Genomic DNA, 20,692 nt, shown 5'->3' with positions numbered 1-20,692 from the left:
TGGGGCCGGGCATTGAGGGCTCCTTCGGCCGCCGGGCAGAGCCGAGCGGAGGCGGAACGGGCGGGCTTTCTCTTCCTCCCAGCCGCTGCTCGCTCCAGTCCCAGCAGCGCCAGGGTAAATCAAATCCAAGTGCTTTGCTACAGCACAGGTGTATCGGAGCCGAACGCGGTCTGTCTGCCCGGCGAGGCTTTCGTGGCGGCGGCGGTTTCCCCGCCAGCCTTATCCCGATGTACTTCCCCCGTCTCTAGCACGGCCCGGCAGGGCTGTCCCTAGGAAACGGGTGCTGGGCCCGGTGTGCTGCTCAGGCTCCCCTCGGGGAGATCTCGACCCCGACGTGTCACAGGGACAAGGAGCTGCGGCGGCCAATTAACGCGGCTGTCCCCGCTGAGCGCCTTCAGCTCGCCGCTGTTCTCGGAGCAGGCAGAGATCGCGCTGCGCCAGTCTCTGCCGGCCTCTGCGGGCCTCTGCTCAGCCAGAGCGGTCTCGCTGAGGAGATTTACAAGGAGCTGCAGCCCGGGAAAAATAGCAATTAGAAGCCACACTACCCACTAAGCATTCACTCAGGGACCCGTTCGAGGACTGTTTTCTGTGACAGGAAGTATTCTGGTCTACGTCTTGCAGGTAAAATGTTTCCCTGAGCCAGTAAAGGGAAAATAAAGCACATAATTTATCACACCTCGCATTTTCCACTAAGTTCCATAAGTGCTGGTGGTACCATACTATCAGCAGTATGTGAAGATGTAGAGTCTCAACCAGACATGTCGTATTGTTACTTTAACTGAAAGAAACTAGGTTTGCCAAGCAGATGAGAGGTAACAATTCCTATAAAAATATATTTTTTTTAAAAATCCACGCAGTTTCTGTGGGAATACAGACAACTTTCACTTCAGAGCCTTCCACAGGATAGGACCAAAAGCTTCAGAAGCTTACCACTGGTTACTATGTGATGCATTTTTATATTTCAAAACCTCTCAATTAAAGTAAGCAGCTTTTTGCTCTGAGCAACCTGATCTAGTTGAGGATGTCCCTTGCTCATGGCAGAGGGGTTAGACTAGGTGACCTTGAAAGGTCCCTTCCAATCCAAACTGTTCTATTGATTCTGTGATCTTCCACTGCATTAGAGAAGAAGTTCTGAAGTTTCTCACCTAGATCTGTAATTTTATAATATTTTTCTAGAAGCCAAAATTATTTTACTCTACACAAGGGGGAAAAGCTCAAACAAGCCGCTTGTGCAAATTTAAACTGAAATTATGAAGTCTGTTTTACCTAAAAGCTGTTTCTATCAACGTTTTATCTAACTCAGCCAGGTTCTTTTCTGTTTTCAACAGACTCCTGTATGTTTCTTTGTTACCAGTGTCTTCTCAGTTTGTGTTCTTGTATTTTGTGGGGGAGGTTTTAATACATCAAGCAGGTTAAAGATACTCTTTAGTTTCTTGAAGAGCAACCCATTCTTAGCCCTGCTGGGAGAAGCTACTTAGGTTTCTACAGGAATAACAGTTTACAGACTGAGATAAGGTTTGCAGAATAACTTGTATCAGACCACAGAAATCATTGGTGAAGCAAACTACTGATTTTTCATTCCTTGGTAGGGAAGGGGGAAAAGAGCCAGAAGAAAGGAAGAGTACCTGTTCTTTTATGTGGTATTTAATCTAGTTAAAGATGGTGCTTATTTATATAGCTTGCCTCTCCTACAAAAAGAACCTCAGGTATTTTTTATATTATCCAATTAGTTCCACAGTGATTTTTCTCTAGTCATCCAAGTCATATACAACTCTCAATAGGAAATGTTTATCTTGTTTCTTAGTTAATGACAAAGCAATGAATTCGTGTGGATTAAATATTTTCTCTAGTACTAACAATTTCATATATCAAATCTTTTATAAATTTAACAACAGTTAATTCAAATGTAAAGTTCAAGTTAGTGAATTTTACAAGGATCAGTCACACAACTTCTAAAGGGCTCAAATTAGGGATTAGCAATTTTAACAATGGTTTCTTAATGTTTTTCATCTTGATTCCTGTCCCTTAGGAACAATAGGAACAACAATTAATATTGTTCATATCACAATACTGGTATCAGTACCTTTTTATGCTGGTGTAAAATACCTGTGAAGGAGTTCCAGATATAGAAGCAGTGCCGGGTCATGCCCCATACATTCAGTCTGGAAAGAGCTGATAGATTTTTTACTTTAAGCAAATGTCAAATGTTTCAGCAAATGGCTTCTATGAAGAATAGGGGGAGTGTGGTACTGATTGCTCTTGTATCACTGGCTAATGGAAGGGTTTCGGAAAATACCATTGAGTTATATGAAATTAAATTGCCCATGACAGAGGGATTGTACAAAAAAGATGTCTCAGTCTCTGAATCGTTTGGTATAGACATTCTGTTTTTTGACAGAATTGTTGCAATTAAGTTGTGAATCCTTTGTTCTTCCTAAGAACAAATGATTCAGATACTATAGTTACTAGGTAATCAGGGAAAAATTGTTGTGTGTGTTGTTTATGAAGGTTAATTGGGTGCTTAAATGTTTTTCCCCAAATGAGAGTAATGACAAGTATCTGCTTTGCACAGAGACATTCTAAATATTCTGTACACTGTGCATAAAAGAGCAGACACTTGACAGAGATGTACGAAACGTTTTACTTATAGGACATGCAGATTGGTTTTGCTTTTCTCAGAGGAATTCTGCAGAATAATTATCTTGCTGAGATTAAGCAATCTAAATTTAAAGCCTAGAAAAGTGATAATCACGAGATACAGGCTCTGAGCAAAGGAAGCCTTAGACTCTGCATACTTAGAAAGCAAAAAACCTCTTTAAATATCTCTATACTGTGCATAATTAAGGAATTATTCTTCTTACTCGTCACGATTATAGGATTACATCAAAGTAAAATAAAAAAAAATACCACCACCATCCCCCACCAAGCCAAAACAAAAAAAATCACCACACCAAATCCTTACAAGAAAAATTCTACACAGGTACAAAGAATAATTATAGGACTTTAAATGCCAAGTTCAGGTTTTGTCAATTTAGCAGGTTTACTACGCTTACTCCTGGAAGACATTACCAATAACTTAAAATTGTTGTATACAATATATGTACACAACATAAGTAGCTTTCTAAATGACATCTGTGCAAATTTTTAAATACACCACTGCATTGAAGTATGAAATCTTGGACTGATGATCACTGGCATTTGGGATTATCTCCCTGTTACTTGGGAAATTAGGGAACCAAAACAGTTTCTGTAGTTATCCTAAAATGATAGCCCATACTGAAAAACCTGAAATGGCTTTATAAAGCAGTGCCTGTTGAGTATGTTCCTTTGGCTTTCCTGCTCTAATGTCAAGATTTCCCTTTTCATTATAGAGCTGGTAAAGGCAGATGCCATGTTTGTCATATCTCAAGAGGCCTCTTAAGACTGTCCCACAAAGGTTGAGAAATACAAGAACAACCAAGTCCAGTATAGATCAATAGCAGGGTGCCAGCAGTGATAGTCTTCAGAATAAAATCTTTTATTCATCAAGAAAACTATAGTTTACAGTAGTATTTTCTAAATAAATTATAGAATTTCTCTTTTACAAGAAATAAAGTAAAATCAAAAATATTTCAAGCACAATATATGTACACAACATAAGGCCTTGTTATAAATAACATTTTAATCTCCTTTTTACCAACAGTGAAAGTATCTTTAGAGGCTCATTTTCATATGGTATGTGCAGAGATTTGCGCTAACCCTCATACATCAGTTCCAGTTTCTATTGATGTGGGCCTAAGTGATTAGAATGGAGGGAGTCAGAAAAATGAAATTTATTATATGCACCACTGTCTTTATTTTTAAATAGGTAAAGTAGGTAATATATTTTGCTTGTGCATAGTTACAGAATGCATGCAAATGAAACCACTAGAGAGCTGATAAGAAAATATCACTTCAGAGTCCAAAAAATGTGATTGACAATATTGAAAAAAAAAGCAGCCTGAATACACAGTTCTTCACAGTTGAGCAAGCAACGGTAGATGACAGCAGAGTGCAGAATGTTTCATGTCATTTTTGTCAAGTTCATCAATCCTTTCTATGGTTCAAAGATCCTGGCACTTCTTAGAATTAGTTCTGTTGATTATTACCCTTTGTCTATTAGGCTCAGGAAATCCTCCTTCTTAAACGAGGAGTGCAGAAGGTGCACTTCATTAACCGTGGTCACTTCTCTTAGTTTTACTCTTCATGTATTCTTTGTTACTGGAAATACAGAAATGACAAGTTAAGAGTTGTGTTTACTTGTTTTCTTACAGAATTATACACAAGTAGCATCTTTCTTCCCCTAAACAGGCCACAGTACAATTTGGCAGTGATTCTCTTACGACCTTGAGCCCTGATCAAAAGCACTGGGTCTCTTTTCTTCTACAACAGCTAACCTGTACGGGTTTTGCAGGTGTTGCAGTATACTTGTATTACGTGAACCTAGAACTACTTGCTACTGCAAAATGCTGAACACTCTGGATATCAGAGAAGACAGAACAATCTGAGACCACTCAGCAATTCACAACAGCTTATTTTTATCTTGCAGAACTGTGGTATTTACTACTTAAAAGTGGCAGTCTCATATGTCATAATTATCAATGCTCTTAGCTTCCTCATGATGGTCTTTCCCCAGATGAAAAACCATACCTATCAAAAAATTTTCAGGCACAATTAATATTCAGTCAATGTAGCAATCACTTGAGTTAAAAAAAAAAAAAAAAGTTTGCAATCTTAATGGATTACAGTTTTCTAAACTACTCTCATGTCATAGAAATAGTTGATCACATCTTGGCATCCCTGTGGAGTTAGAGATGAAAAGAAACTCTTGTTTACTGAACATTTTATTATGACAACTCAAACTAAGGATAAAGTGACAGCTGAAGAATATATTTCAGTAAACTGAATGCATCTCAGCTGATATATCCAAAATGAGTAAGACACAAAATCAAAACAAAATGATCTGTAATGGCCTTACTCTAAAACCTCATTAAAAAACACTACAGAGGTTTAAGGTCCCATTTATTAAACAGACTTTTAAGGTCACCTTTACATTATGCTTTTTGATACAAGCACTTAACTAACCTTTAAATAGTTTGACAACAGTCTGATCTTGATTATGAACAAAAAATCTCTGAAGGCATTTCTTAAGCTTATCTCAGAGAAAGGTAACCAGTAGATTTAAATCAGTATTTTTGTTATGACTTCTAGCACTAGCCCTTGAACCTTGAGGAATGATATTTCAATATTGTTCTATGAAAACTTTGAATTTCCTACTGTATTTTGCACCAGTGTTAGGGTGTTCATAATCACTGATGCCAGTGAGCACAGTGCCAATTTCTCAGGTGCTGTTTGCTCACTCTCTCAGGAACTGTGGTCTGGCAAGTAGAGCTGACTGCCATATTAGCACCTGAATGTGCTAAGGCAGTAAAGTACTTAGACAGTGCATAACAATTTCATAAGTGAAGTGAAATTGTTGGACAAATGAGTAAAATTAAAGAAAGTGGTATTCTAAAATCAATGCGATGTAAAGCTAACAAGGACTTTTTTTTTTTTTTTAGAATCAGTTTGGGAAAAAATTTGAAAAATGCTAGTACCAATAAAGAAAATTATGTTATATGAAGCAAGACAAATTAATCAAAATTTTCATTGGCATCATCTTGTTTCTGTCTGAAAGCTCAGATATGAATGACTGCAGATTCATTTCTGACAAATATAGCAATCACTCAGCACAGCTTCTGACTCTCTGGACTTATTACTGCTTTTCACTAAGGTGGCTATTGGTATTGCTGATGCTAGTTTTATGGTATTCCACTAATTACACAATGGAATCATGACTAACTTATTCTTGTTCTTGTTCCCTTTCCTCTGACCCTTCCAAAGCATTTCAGTGAAAAATTCCAATAAAAGTTGCATAACAGAGTTAGAGAAGAGAGACCTGACAATAACTTGTAGCAACTTCCAACTGAATGAGTCAATCACAGAAATACTATTTATGGTACTAATGCCCTTTTAATAAGATGGGATTTTCAGATGTTCATATTTATGTCAGATACAGTCCAGTACTGTATTATTTTGGAAAGAAATCCATCTATTTCAAGGCACAGGACATGATCCTCTAGGCAACACTGTATCCACTATACAACTATTGGGGTTTCATTGATTACAGATAAAGGAAACTTTTTTTAAAATAAAAACTGAGTTTGGCTGTAGCAATTTGGTCCAAAATGATAAACAATGCACAAATGACATTACGGGAATCATTCCTATAATTGCTGCCTGAGATGTCTCACACTGTGTATATACTGGATTTACAATGTTTGAACCTACTTGAGGCTTTTTGTCTTGGAGAATTTTTGTGCTCCAGTACTCTTTCCATGGATATGTTTTTGAGCTGACTGATTTCCCCTTATGACGTTTTAAAAGCCCCAGGCATGAAAACATGTAGTTCTGGGATAATACGTGCTGGTATTTTAGCACTTAGCTTCCTCAGGTGTAGGAACTCACCCCTGGTTGGGGTGAGCTGCAAAGGTGGAAAAGCCTCTCCTCCAACCCGTGTCTCCAAAGAAAGACTCAGTAGTCTTCAGTCATCTGGTCTCAGGGTAGTTTATTGTATGTTATCTAAAAGATTTCTCCCTGAGCTGCTGTGGTCTGTTCAGCAGTCAGGCAAAGGCACACTGACCTCCCAGGGGGCTGGTGCCTTCTTTTATATCATACATTGCGTATTAGATGTTTATAGTTTTTCCCCAATGCCCATCACCTATATTGAACAGTGACTTTCTACTCTAAACCAATCTGTGAGTGCCAACATCAGCAAGAACATGGAGGTTAGGAAGGAGAAAGAAGGAGGACAGGGCACACCCAAGTCCCCCCATCTTAGAACTTCTGACCCCCATGTACAAAACTCAGACCCCTCTGTACAAGGCCTAAAACCCCCCTGTACAGCACTCAAAAATTCTTCCTTTCACTTTGTGACTACTTCTACTATAATATCTAAACTTCTGTGATTTCTTGTTCTTCCTGCAAGGTTGGTAAATTGTTCCATGGATCAGGTTCAAAGCCACAGGGGTCTGTGGCTGCATTCCAGGGTCTCAAATGCTTCTGACCTGGGCCCGGAACATCCAAGAGTGTCTGAGGGACATTCTGGGTTCCAACACTCAGGCAATATATAGCTTGTGATCTGAATTGGTATCTTTTTAATCTAATCAAGCACCTAATTCCGGCATCTGATTTTCATGCAAGGGTGACTGAAATGTTCCTTCTTACATAATGTTTCTTCTGCAAGAACACCTCTGTCAAACTACATTTGACTGCTCGTTTGTTTTTCACCTCCAACCAGGTTTCAGTTTTATGGGACACCTAGGCCTCATTTTTTCCTCTCCTTTTTGGGATGATGCATAGATGGATACAGGGAAAACACAGATAACAATAGAGGAAAGGAGCAGTTAACTGTGCTGCATAAAACAAGTTGGTTTGCCCCTTTCAGTCTTAAACAAGTTCTGTTTTGAGGAGAGTGCTTATTTGGCTCTACCATGCACACTTAACATTTTAAGGATTATTAAGCTCTCAGGGGAAAGAAAGGATGCCTGTAAATGAGGAGGTCTTAATTCCTTTCTCATACTCCCAGTATTCAGGTTCAGTCTATCGAGTTTTCCCACCAGTATCTTCAGAGGAAATGGTGAGGCAAAGAAACTGAAATTTCCATAAAAAGAGCAACGTATCAAAATGTGAGGTATGCTGTGCAGTGTGACTGCATAACTTCTAGCTTGTTTTTACATGTATTCTGCCTGGGAACTGCTTTCATTTCAGCTGCACTTTTTTATTATTCTACAATAGTACCCTGAAGATAACTACACCATGATTAAAATTTAATTGAAATTATTGGACAGAGTGCAGAAGAAAAGGAGTACTGAAGAGTAAGAAGACTTAGAAAGTTTTGACAGCTTCTAAACAAGCATTTTATAGACCAATGATTGTTAATCTGCTTACCTATGCATATACAGCAGCTTTGAAATACATAATTAGTCTTCAATATTATTTTAAGACTTCAAAAGCCTATAATAAAATTGGCATTTGGAAATAAACCACACCATAACTAATTTTAAATGTAATAGTATAATCTATGCAATTCTTCTGACACAAAGCATAGCTACACTAACCAAGCTCTAAATACATTGGGCTTGCTTGCTCATCACTACTGTTATTCTATTATTTTAGCACTTATCAATCCATAAGTCTTCAGTAGCAGTCATGTTTAAATATAAATTTTATGAGCCTTTCCTTTAACAACAGGAGGCAATGCTGTATTTTCATGTGAAAACTTCTATACTACCCAAGAATTTTGCATTGTAGTTAAACATGCAAAAGTATTCTGTAAGCAAAAAATAATTCATTAATGAAATCCTATAGGCAGGACATAAGATCCTATAGACTGGACACATATTTATTTATTAAAATCCTGTATTTACCACCAGATGACTTAACATATACAACACCAAAATGGAACAAATTTAAAAGTTTTTCACTGCTATTTACATGCATGTCCTTTTTCAGTTGGAAGTATAAGGGAAATCAAGCCTATTTGAAGTAAATAAATTAAATACCTAAGCCTTTCTTCTTACTTAGTACTACCTAAGCCTTACTACTTAGTAATTTTACTGATATTGTAGTACAGTATATCAGCTATCTTTATAAATAATTTCATAGGAAGGCAAAGAAAACACAGTAGGATAGTTTATAATAGCATATGTTGCTTTTTTAGCTGGAGAAAACAAAAAAATTTGATACTTCACTGCAAAACAGAAGGATTAAGGTGACTTTTATTCCTTACTTTTTAAGTGGAATTATCACTTTTAAGGCACTCCATAGTGATGCTGGACTAAGGTCTTCAGGATTGGTTGCATTTCTTAAGGAATTAAGGCAAGATTGGACTTCTTTTACTAATCAAATTCCACAGAACACTGAGACAGTGACAACAGCATTTGCTGACAATGCCTGAACTGAAACCAATATGTAGGGCTTCAAGGGAATTTTAAAAAGCGATCAAATGTATTTACAGAGAAAGAAGGACACCCTGTTTAGTGGATTTCTACATCAAAGTGCTAAATTGAAGTGTGTTACCTTCTCTGTTACTGGCTTATATCCAAGAAATCTGTTTATCTCAGACAGAATAATTTGTTTCCAACTGTCTGATCTATCATTGTATTACATATTCATAAAAGCAAGAAGCCTTTAATGTTTGAAGTTATGCAGAGAAGCATTTCAAATTTAGAAGTTTTTTTCTATATCGCCTTCTATTTATTATTATTATTTATTATTTATTCCTTCTATTTAATTGATAATTAAATTATTTGTATTAATTAATGAGTATCATAACTATGTTACTATAATAATTGGAAATAATTTAGATTGTCTTATACCTACTGCTCATTGCAGATGATGCTTAGTCATATTCTAGTCATAAAAGCTACATTTCTTAAGCTATTACCTGGGTTAAAAGGTTTATGAGAAAATAAACCAATGTAACTTAAAAGTAAACTTGACTTGAGACTGTACCTAACCGTGCTTCTTAGAGTAGCAGGTGAACATAATGCTATTTTGAACTTAAGTGTTTTTTCAGAATTAAGGGCCCAGACCAGCATTCAGTTGTGAACCCAAGATATCTCTCTACTTGTGTCCTGGAACAAGAATTCTTGTAACCTGCTGTTACCAGGTGCCTTCTCAGTTTTGACATCAGCAGCACAGCGTGAATTTGCTTGGAGTTCACTTAATTTAACACCTCAAATCCAAAACTATTACCTGTAAGAGTAATTATTTTTTTTTTACAACTTTTTTTTCCTATTCCACCTTACCTTACTTGACTATTGGAATTTCCACACAAAACTGTTCAGACAATGCCATTTTAAAGCTGCTCTTCATAGTAGATTAACACAATATCATTTTACAATGATTTTTTTCTATACATGGGAACAAAAATTCATAGTTCTTAATTTACTAGTGGACTAAAATTTGTCCAAAAGATTTAGCATTTTAGCATTTCAAAACAGGAGGCAAAGACATCAAAGGATTAATGCTGCCCAAAATTAAGCAAGTTAAGGTATTTTTCGCTAAAACATATTGTGGATAAGACTACAGCAGCTTGCCTTGTGGTGGAAACACAAAGATTATAAATCACAGGGTTAAAGGAAAATCTGAGAATGCCATTTAAAACTATGTTTTTCTCCTTGCATTTTGCTCTTTTTAAAGTATATCTTGTAACCTTTCATTGATTTGCTTTATTTTTGAGATGTACATTAGAAATTACTAGCCTGTTCCTAGCGTTCTCAAAAGCATGCATCTTTTCCTTCTAACATGCATTTAATCATACTCCTATAAATGCAAAATTGCCTTCTGGTCAACACTTATACTTTAGTAACATCAGGTTTTCCCAGCCACAGGCTAATTGTTGTTTCCAGGTCCACTGAAGGATATTATGGGGCATCAGGAAGTAACAGATTAGTAGACGGACAGCATAGTATTTCTGTTTCTTCCACAATCACCTCATGCATACAGGGTATATGTGAATAAATTAAAATTCACTTCCACAACAATCTCAAAACAGTTAAGTAGGCATCAATACAGGGTGTGGGACACGAGACAGAAGGCAGGGGTAAGTAACTTCTCAAGATGAGTTTGCTTAAGAAGTAACATGTGCTTAGCTATGGTATCCAGTTTCCTTGAAGACAGCATACCTAGGGAGTTCAGGTGTGTGCCATTACCTTGATTATCGAATTTTGAATTTGTTTTTCTTCAAGGTGCAGAGAAAGTGTGCTGCTAGTTCCAAAAAGCATCTGTGATTCTCTCCATTTAAGACCTATTTATTCTTTCAGACCTTTGCTCAGGGGAATAAACACTGGGTACTTGTATGACATCCAAAGTTGGATTTTAATTATTTTTCTGTTGATATTCATCAGTGGAATACACATCTACTTACTGCAGTCTACGAGACATAATAGTAATGAATGTTCTACGAGCTGAAAACTAACTAAAGAGATGATGATCACACCTGATACTCATACAGACAGCTTTACAAAAGGTGTTACCTGTGCCTGTCACTAGATTTCCAGAGCATTCCACCATCCAGCCTACAGACTTCAAACCTAAAAAGAAATACTTCACAGTGCTAAGCAGTATTATTGTTAAAGAAGACTGTTGCTTTATAAACTAAATTCAAAAGCTATCAAGAAGAAATTGTTTCACTGTTTAAAGGGGGCCAAAGAACCACAGATCAGCCCAGGCTAAAGGGACCATAAGAGGCTATCTAATTCAACCTTTAGCAGGAAAGGCAGCCTGGATGAGATTATCGAGCATCACTGTCCAGCTGCATCTTGAAAACCTCCTGTGATGGGGACTTTACCGCATATCCCTAGGGAAGTTGTTCCAGTGAATCATTCATCATTATAAAATCACGCTCATTGTAAATCATCTTCCTTGTAAAAACAGTTATTTCTTATATAGAGAGGAAACCTCCCTCACTACAACTTGTATTCACTGCCCCTGGAGAAAAGGACGGTCTCAATACTATCTGTAGTCATCCTTTAAGTTTTGGAAAACTGTGTTGAGGTCCTTCCTGAAAATTTTGTGGACTGAAAAGACCTAACTTTTACAGTCTTTCTTCAAATGTCAAGTTCTCCCCATCCTTGACCACCTTTATGACATTCCTTTGACCTGTCTTCAGTGCGTCCACATCTGTTTTTGGAACTGTGGGGGCCTGAACTGGACACAGTACTCCATGTGCAGTGTGACAAGTGCTGGTGAAGTGGGACGGCCACATCTCTCTCTGTTAGCAGTGCCCCATGGATGCAGCTCAGGATCCACTTTGCCTCAGTAGCTGCAGCAGTGCACTGCTGACCTGGTGTCTGTGTGTTGTCTGCTGATACCCCCGGGCTCCTCTTGGCAAGGCTGTTCCACAGCTCATGGGTCCTAGCCTGGCCAGGCTCTTTGGTTTTGTGCTCCCAGGTGCAGGACTCTGCACTTTCCTTGGTTGAACTTTACACGGTTCTTGTGGCCTGGTCTTCCAGCCTGTTCATATCTCTGCAAGGTGGTTCTCCCTGCTGACGTGTCCCCCTCAATTGACATCAGTTTAGTGACACAGCAAAGGTGGTGAGGGTGCTTTTGGTCCCAGGATCACTCATGGAGATGTTACAATGTGGAGCCCAGTACTGATCCCTGGGGGGCCCCACTTGGGACAGGCTGCCAGCCTCAGTAGAACACGTTGATCACCTGTGAGATGACTGCTGCCCATCTCACAGATCACCCCCATCCACTCTATATTTGACATTTGTCTAGCTGTGGGACACATGACACATGTCAAATGCTTTACTGAAGTGCAGGCAAGCAACATCGACTGCTTTCTCCACATTGACTGAATATGGTAATTTGTTTTAGAAAAGTGATCTGGTTAGCCTGGCATGATTTGTCTTTGATAAATCTGTGCTGGATTTTCCCAGTCACTTGCTTCATTTAGCTTGTAATAGTTCCTAAGAGGCTTGTTCTGCCACTTTCCCAGGGACTGCAGTAAGGATTCTAGGTCCTCTTTTGGGCCATTCTTATAGACAGGTATGAGATCTGCCCTCTTCCAGTCATCATGGATGCCCCTATTCTCTGAATTTTCAAAAATAATAGGACAGTGGCCCTGCAACAATATCAGCCACTTCTGCTGACACTCTGGGGTATATTCCCTCCTGGGCCTTGCATTTATGTGGGTTGAGCATTTGCAAGCCTCTACTGGTGGGTCAACATGTGTGTTGTTGTAGCTACCTGATCCCGGAAGCTATGGTCTGGCTCTGGCCACTCCACTGAACAAGGAGGAAAGAAGGTACTGAGAACCTCTGTCTTGCCAGCATTATCTGTAACTTTTTTCCCTGGTCTAGAAATTGGCCTGTGTCTTCCCTGGGCTTCTGCTTAACTGCTGATGCAAGATGTAACCAAAAGTATGTATTCTATCACCTGTTAAAACCAGGTGGGGCAGTGTTCCTTATCTCCTCCATGACTCATCCCTGATAACCCCCTAGCAAGAGGGCAAGGGGGGGAGGGGATGAATATCTTCTGCTAATGGGCCATCAAGCCTTACTGCATGACTCATAAAATTACATTATCCCACTGCGAGATGCTCTGCCCAGGGGGAGGAGCCAAGTATTCTACATCTAATTGGCCACTGGTAATTGCTACTGTTTTGTATCAATGGAGGCAGGACAGATAACAACTCCCCTAAGTGTGCTGGACTATTAAATTAGTAGCTATTAACTGAGTACTATACACACTCAAGCGTTGCTGCCAAAGAAGGAAAAAAACATCAGTGACATAGCCTACAGAAAGAGAGAATGTGACAAACATATTTCATCATGATATAAGATCAGACATAAACATGTTTCATCTGAACACAAGAAAATTTTTTTTCTGGAGAGATAATTACTGAAACAACTTCTGCAGGGATATGGCAGAGTTCCCATTGCTGGAGGATTTTAAACTGTGGTGCAAAAGGGTGTTAGATAATATCTAGGCTCCCTTTTCCACAACACATTAGACTGAATGATCTCTTTAGGCCCCATTTGCGTCTGGCTCTCAGCAGGCACAGGATGGAGGTTCGCCGGCTCCCTGTCCCGCTTGTGGCCAGAGGGCAAACACGCGAGCGGCCGCCCCCGAGTCTCCGCTGAGACTGTTGCGGGTGGCGGTGATTGCTGTGGTGTGGGTAGCATAGCAAGAGGCACAGGGCACGAGGAAACTGAGGCAGAGAAATAAGGGAGGGACACTTGTCTGAGTCCCCAAAGATTTAATCTCAAAGTGGGGCAGAGCAAGTGACAAATCTGAACCTGAAGGGGCTGCTTTTATAGGGATGGGGGGAACACGGGGAGGACACAACCTTTGACCAGTAGGAGGGTATTAGGGGAGGGGTGCAGGGTAAGGGCTCCCCAACAGAAGCCAACATGGGGAGGAAGCAAGCACCACAACCCAGTTCTGCACTGAGGAAGGGATGGAAGACAGGGAACACTGCAGAACCAAAAGAGTCTGCTATCTTTGACAGACAGGGGTAAGACAAGGGAACAAGGGAGGTATACAGGTGGATTGACATACATTTTGGCAGGGAAAACTGAGGTAAACAACTCAGGACTGAACCATTAGGGAAGCCAAATGGGGTACAGAGACGGAACCACTACAAACTTAGAACAAGGAATATCAAAACATACTACAGAAGAACCAACTGTAAAATAACAGACTACCCCACCATCAACCTGAGCTGTTTTATGATTCTAAGATAGTATGGATTTCTTAAGACAAAGATCAGGTAACTCTAGAGATAAGAAAAATAAAGAATGCAATAAATTTTATCTAGAAAAGAAACAACCATATATCTGTAAAACATTTATTAGAAACATGAACAAACTTCCCTCTTTTTTTTCTTCATCTCTGGTACAATTTTTGCCGTGAGAGTCAAGGGGAAATATTACTAGAATAATGTCAGAATTGTTTATGATTTATGAAAATAAGCCTTTGGGAGAAAGGCCAAGCTTAACATACCTGCCCCCTGCATTTATACTGACAATTTCAGAACAGCCAAAAAAATTAGATGCAAAAAACTTCACTAAACTGGAACTTGAATTGGGTGCCTACTGCCTTTATGTTTGTGGAATATGAGCTGTGGGTACCAAGAGAACATTTGAAATACAGGTGATATGAAGACAAAATATAGACTTGACCTTATCTTTCAGCAGTCAGATAAATTGCTTACTAGGAACTGAAACAGCAAAGAAAAGATACATTTTTAATCAGCTGTCACAATTGGACAACCCTTCAAATCAGAAGAGTGGGCCATTAATGTATTTCACACTGAGCTCTACTGGCTTCAAAATCAGTGACATAAATACAGAACTTTCCAACCTGAGAAATTTTAATTTCTATTTTTGAAGTATTCTACATGAAGAAGAAAGATTTTGTTGTTGTTGTTTTGGGTTTTGTTTTTTTTCCCTCCAATAGAAAACAACAGAAAAGACCTCCTACCATCAGAGAAAAACTGAAAGGTGTTTTGGCATATTTCATTATTAATGCAATAGTTAGTAGGCATGTAAATTCTTCAGGGACTTGCTTTGGCAAATCATACCTATGCAAACTTATCCATGTTTCATACAAAAAATACCTCAATAAACCTCTGGATCTTGAAGTTGAGCAGGTATTTTGGTCACTTACTGAGCCTGAATTAAAGCAATTACAGGCAAAACAGCCCATTAGAAACAGTTTGACAACTTACTAAGTAGACATCCAAAACTGAAGCATTATCATTTTCCATTTCCAGTGTGCTCTGTTCTGAAGTCAAATAGATGGCACTGTCTCCCAAAGTGAATGTTGAACTTGAAGGTAACCCTTTACTGCAAAGAGAAGGGAAAGTACAGTCAACCAAAAGCCCAAGTTACAAAGCTCAGTCATAACTGAAAATTTAAAAGTAAGTTTCTCTAGAAAACATTAAAATATTCAAAATACTTGGAAAAAAGGAATGTAAATAAGCAAATATAGATATGTTGGCAATGGCTAGATAAATGGAAGCTCATATTTAAGTAATTTTACAATTTATTTTTGCATTTACTAAAATTTTATCAGAAAGTAATGCTATTCCTGAACATCAATATTTATTTAATGAATGAATTTATGTCACAGTAAGTGTCACATAATTTCATTAATCTCAAAATGCATTACTTCCACATTACACATGTGTAAATTTTGGCAGCATTTTGTAATTCAAAATAGGGAAAAGAAAGAGTAAGCAATTAGGCACATGGTAACATTAGTAACATTGGACTTTTCCATGCAGACACAGTTCACTAGCAGCCATAAGTTCAGAAGGAAAAGCGGGAGAACAAGAATGTATTGTAATTAGTATACCTATGCAAGAAAGTGGTGTTTACAGAGCAGGTGCACTCTATTACTTTATTAATTGATTGATTTTTTGTTCTCTGCCTTACAGAAATAATGTGAAACTGCAAATGCACCTCCACAGAAATCTCATTTTGTAACACAGTTGGTTAACAAAGCTGAAACTCTCAAAAGGTGTTTTAATGGAATCAGATGTCCCTTATCACATATCTTACTAGCTGCCAGAAATTAGGATCCAGGCTGCATTGAAAATTCAACTAGTCAGTTGTGCAGGGACATATTTTAGAAGTTCTTAACTATTTATAGACAAGGTAAAAAGCAAAATTTCTGAATTATAACTTGGTATGGAAACATGGTTACAGCCATCAGTCCAGATATTACTAATTTCCCCCTCCCTTTGTACTACTTTAAGTATATTTCAGATGGGATAGAACTTCAGAAAGGGCAAAACTAACATGCAGAAAGTAGCATGTAAAGTTGAGATTCAAATCTTCAACAAAATAATGAATTAATGTCATACTGGAACTCTGGCTTTATTGGCCCCATGTTGGGCCTCCCCCGGCACCTCCCCTGACAGGGGGAACCCTCCTGGAGCAGTTTCTCATAAGGAGATGCACAGGACTTTTTCGGTCTTTAGCTTCTTATTTTATTGTTATCTTATCAAAACTTCAGCACACTGTCTGCACCAGATTGTATGCAGGAAAACAGCAGAAAAATGTCTAACAATCTCGTGTTACAAGGCCTTTTAAGCCTAATAAAAAACTAAGTTGCCCAATTAAGAAGTGACACCTATATTATTTTCCCTTCTAACCCAATAACTGAGCCCTAAACACCCGCAATGCAGATTTTTCTACCCAATTACAAGATACCACCTAAAACCATTAAGAAGAAGGAAGAAAAAGGAACATGAGACAACACCCTATACTCTCCATTTTGTTCCCACCTACAACATACTAAAAACCCTAAACCCTAAATTTCTCACCCAAGTGATATACTACACTACTCTCTATAATCTATTTCACACTTTTGTGGTCTTTAGCTTATTTTTGAGGCTTTGGAGGCCTTCTCCATGAATGAAGGTCAAAGTCAGTGCTTCCCTGGGAGTCAGAACCCCTCAGGGCAGACAGAGAAATATTCCTCTTGCCCTGGGTTTCCACATGGAACAGAGCTTTACATTCAACACATTACAGTGTTCCTTTTATCATATAATGCACTTGATATTTTTTCAAAAGCAAGACTATTTCTCTTGTACTAGGATGAACCAGGTCCCACTGACTTAGTATTGCTCTCATATGTGTAACTTGAATTCTACTGACCAGTGTAAAAGAGTAAAAACAAAAATCTTGTAATTAATCTCTTAACAGCAATACACATGCTGTCAGCAGTTGGTAGCTGAAGTTCAAATTTCTTCAATAGCATCATCATAGCTGCATTTATTGCCAGTTTTAAAGCAGACTGATTTTAATGAGACTGATAAGGCAAAGACATATTAGGGGTGACATAGGAGAGAACAAGTGAAATCTCCACACACAGTGTTTCAGAAAGAGCAATTCAGAGGAACTGAGTTTTAATACAGTTTCTACAGTGCACTGAGTTCTCATCCTTAATTCTTAGACTGAAGAAGAAAAGCCAAGCAAAACAAAACAAAACAAAAAAACCCCAAAAAACCCCAAATGCTTTTACTTTCTCTCATTCAGTGATGACCAGCCACAAGGAGCATGCTCAACTATGCTGTTGCCCTCTTCTGGCTAAAACATTCTATTTGATCTTGGTTCTTAATTAAGAAAGAAAAAAAGAAGCAAAAATAATTCCATCATTAGAGAACTGGGAAAGCTTTGTTTTACTTTAAGCTACAATTACATGTTGTTTCAATCATAGTCAAATTTTCTTTCCCATGGGGATACCCCCAGTGTCTCAGTGCATCTGTTCATAGAGTTTGAGCATTCAAGCCTTTTTATTCCACCCTATTGCTTATTATCATGAAGCATGTGTGAATTTAGTCCACTTTGAATCAGACTCAGACAAAGTTGTCTAAGCTTCGGAAGCTAACAGTAGTGTGCGGACAGACTGAACACTGAAATTTAACACACAGAAGTTTGTTTATGTAGAACACCAACTGGCAAAATGGGTGCTTTAATATTCCTTACAACAGAAAAACCAATACCTATAAATCCCTGGCACTGGAAAACTGGAAAAAAAAAATAGCAGAACAGCATCTCAAAGTCTGGATGCTTCAGGAAGCCTGACTGTGTAAGAGAACAAACCCACAATCCCTCAAAGCCTTCCAAAATTCCAAGTGGTCTCCACCAAGAAACAACAACAGAAAGGTAAGACAAAAAAATGAAAAATATACAGATGATAAGAAGAAAGAAGGAGAAGGTAGAAGTCCAGACTACATATTCATCTTCCAGAAATGAGGCATAGAATGCAGAAAGAGAAAGAAGAATTAGATTTCATATAGATTTCTTTTCCTTAGGCTCAGGTGTATCAGAAGAATTCAGCAGTCTTCCTTATACAGCTCACAATATCTTGGCATTGCTCTAAAGAGGGAGACGAAGCATCCCTTTATGCATCATGGGATTTTGTTTGGGTTTGGGACTGAAGAGTCCCATGAGACCTGCTGAAAAAATATATTGAAAAAAGAATTTCTATATTTTTGGGTTATTTAAAACATGAATTGTAAACCATCTACAGTTTGAAACATTTTAAAATATTTTAAAGCAAGTTTCAAACATTTCCAGAAACACCATTGACCTTCTTCAGCTCTTTCCAATTCTAGAAGCCATGTCAAGTGAGACAAGAGTCATAATGCTTAGGGCATTCAGATTTGTCACCTTTAATTTAATTCATCAGTACTAAATAGGAAAACTTCTCCTGGAAGGGGAAAAAAATCTGTTATCACTTCTGCTATAAAAGTAATCACTAATATATAATGCAAGTATTAAATTTCCTAAGATAAAACAAACCCTTTCAAAAAAGTGGTATTGGACTAATAAATACATTTTCTAGTGGAAAACAGACCCTTTAGGTACTAAAATATCTCTGCACCAAATATAGGCCTACTTGAGGTGATATAGAAAATATTTTAAAAATAGAATATATCAAAAATATTTTAAAATGTTAATAGAAGAAATAAATTGTCAATTCTGTTCTTTTACTAAAGGAATACTTGAGATTGCTTATGACAAAACCACTTGACTGAGAAACAGCTTCATGGAAAAGAAACCAGCTGTCTTCTGACGTACAAGAAGGCCTACATTTACTGAATAACATATGTCAAGATTGTCTTTTTTTTTTTTTTCTTTCTGTTTTTAGGTCCAGTCTTTTTTGTGCTGAAAAATACAGTCATTTCCTCCTCTCCACTACTCTTTCATTTGTACTAATTCCTCTTCACACTGTCTGGATAGCACCTTGGCTTTCCTACTTTTTCAACAGCTGAGGAATCACTTGGTGAAAATAATCATCTTGCAGCCTGGAAACATACCCATAATAATCTGTATGTTTATGATTGCTGCTCGGTCTCTGTTTTTCACTTTAATCACAAGTCTCTAAACGCTTCTCTGCACTATACACCAATTAGTTATGCTAGCTGTAACCTGTACCAAGTCAGCTTTACAAAAGCCGTCCTCATAAGGCACAGCCTCAGGAACTGGCTCCGCCTCAGCAATGGAGGAGCATGTCTGTTTAACCTCAGCAGCAGCAGTTTCTCCCTTTCTACCCACAGATGCTGAGCAGTCTCAAGGAGAGAAAGTACTGATCACCTTTCTTATGCTATAAGCCATTTGCCTCTCCTTGGGGAAGTATTACATTGGATAACAGAAACAGAGGGTAATTCTGAAGAAAAAACCCAACCCAAACAGAAAATATGGTGTGTGCTTCAAGGTATCCAAAAACATTATTACTCTCTTTTTAATGAGGAAAATAATATAATCTGTTTCCTAGGTGGTATGGGTACATACTGCTCATTAGTAGGAGTCAAGGAGCTGTACAAATATCACATTATTACTAAGCACTCCTCCTTTATTACCTTAAACCAGAAATTTCTGACAGGTTATAAGCAAATTCATGTACTCTCTACTTTGTGCTATGTTACTTTGAAGAACAATGAAAAAGCCTGATGAAGAAGATGCCAAACTGTAATTCTATTAAATAACAAAGCAGAATGTCATAGTTAATAACATATTTAAAGATTGAAAGCAGGCTGATATTTGTAAACAAAATCTTTAATTCAGGCTTTGTTTCAAAGACTGCTCCAAGCTTGCTGTTATCAGAGACAAATGGTAAAATGATGAGTCCTGCATCACAAAATTTTCTAATATTCAAAAGAACAACTCTGGCAAGAAAAAACTCAGATCTGAGTCTACAATTCAGTGCATCATGTAGCATGGGTTTTTTTGGTGAGTTTATTTCCCTGATAGCTTTTTTTTTTATGAGAGGACTGAAGTTCCTGCAATAAACCATAAAAACATAAGTAAAACTTCAGATGTATATATTTTTTAGTGCTGAGAAGAAGGAATGACCTCCCTGAACTGATGCCAAAAGAAGTGGGTACAAAACAGCAGGTGCTTAGAATCTTACGGAAATTAGTTCAATACTGAACATGATTTGCAGCCTTCTTAACTCCTAGCTATGACAGGGAAGCTAATCGTCATGAATTGTACATACTGAGATTGTGACACACACCACTACTTAATGAGAATTAAAAAGTGCCTCCAGGCCCTAGCTGAAGATGGCACACCTGTACCAACCAGCAAAGATAGTTAGTTGGTAA

General features: G+C 38.1%; 1 protein-coding gene and 2 long non-coding RNA genes across 4 annotated transcripts in view; 2 read left to right on the top strand and 1 right to left on the bottom strand.

Moving 5' to 3' along the window:
* The first annotated feature begins 482 nt into the window (after positions 1-482).
* Positions 483-3,533, top strand: LOC137464689 (uncharacterized). The gene is made up of 2 exons (XR_010994359.1): positions 483-621; positions 3,372-3,533. It is a non-coding gene; the product is annotated as an uncharacterized lncRNA (long non-coding RNA).
* The window catches only part of PIP5K1B (phosphatidylinositol-4-phosphate 5-kinase type 1 beta), a 61,880-nt gene continuing 44,684 nt past the window's right edge, over positions 3,497-20,692 (bottom strand). For both annotated transcript variants that reach the window (XM_068176129.1, XM_068176130.1), the window contains 2 exons: positions 15,302-15,419; positions 3,497-4,239 (listed from right to left, as the gene is read on the bottom strand). In XM_068176129.1, the coding sequence (XP_068032230.1) occupies positions 4,237-4,239; positions 15,302-15,419 (121 nt within the window). In that variant the 3' untranslated portion in view covers positions 3,497-4,236. The remainder of the gene's footprint in view (positions 4,240-15,301; positions 15,420-20,692) is intronic.
* LOC137464492 (uncharacterized) lies at positions 6,388-8,166 on the top strand. The gene is made up of 2 exons (XR_010994255.1): positions 6,388-6,511; positions 7,180-8,166. It is a non-coding gene; the product is annotated as an uncharacterized lncRNA (long non-coding RNA).

The sequence above is a fragment of the Anomalospiza imberbis genome, chromosome Z (assembly GCF_031753505.1).
Source record: "Anomalospiza imberbis isolate Cuckoo-Finch-1a 21T00152 chromosome Z, ASM3175350v1, whole genome shotgun sequence".
Taxonomy (NCBI): domain Eukaryota; kingdom Metazoa; phylum Chordata; class Aves; order Passeriformes; family Viduidae; genus Anomalospiza; species Anomalospiza imberbis.
Note: the sequence above shows the minus strand (reverse complement) of the source record. Positions and strands in the feature narration are given on the sequence as shown.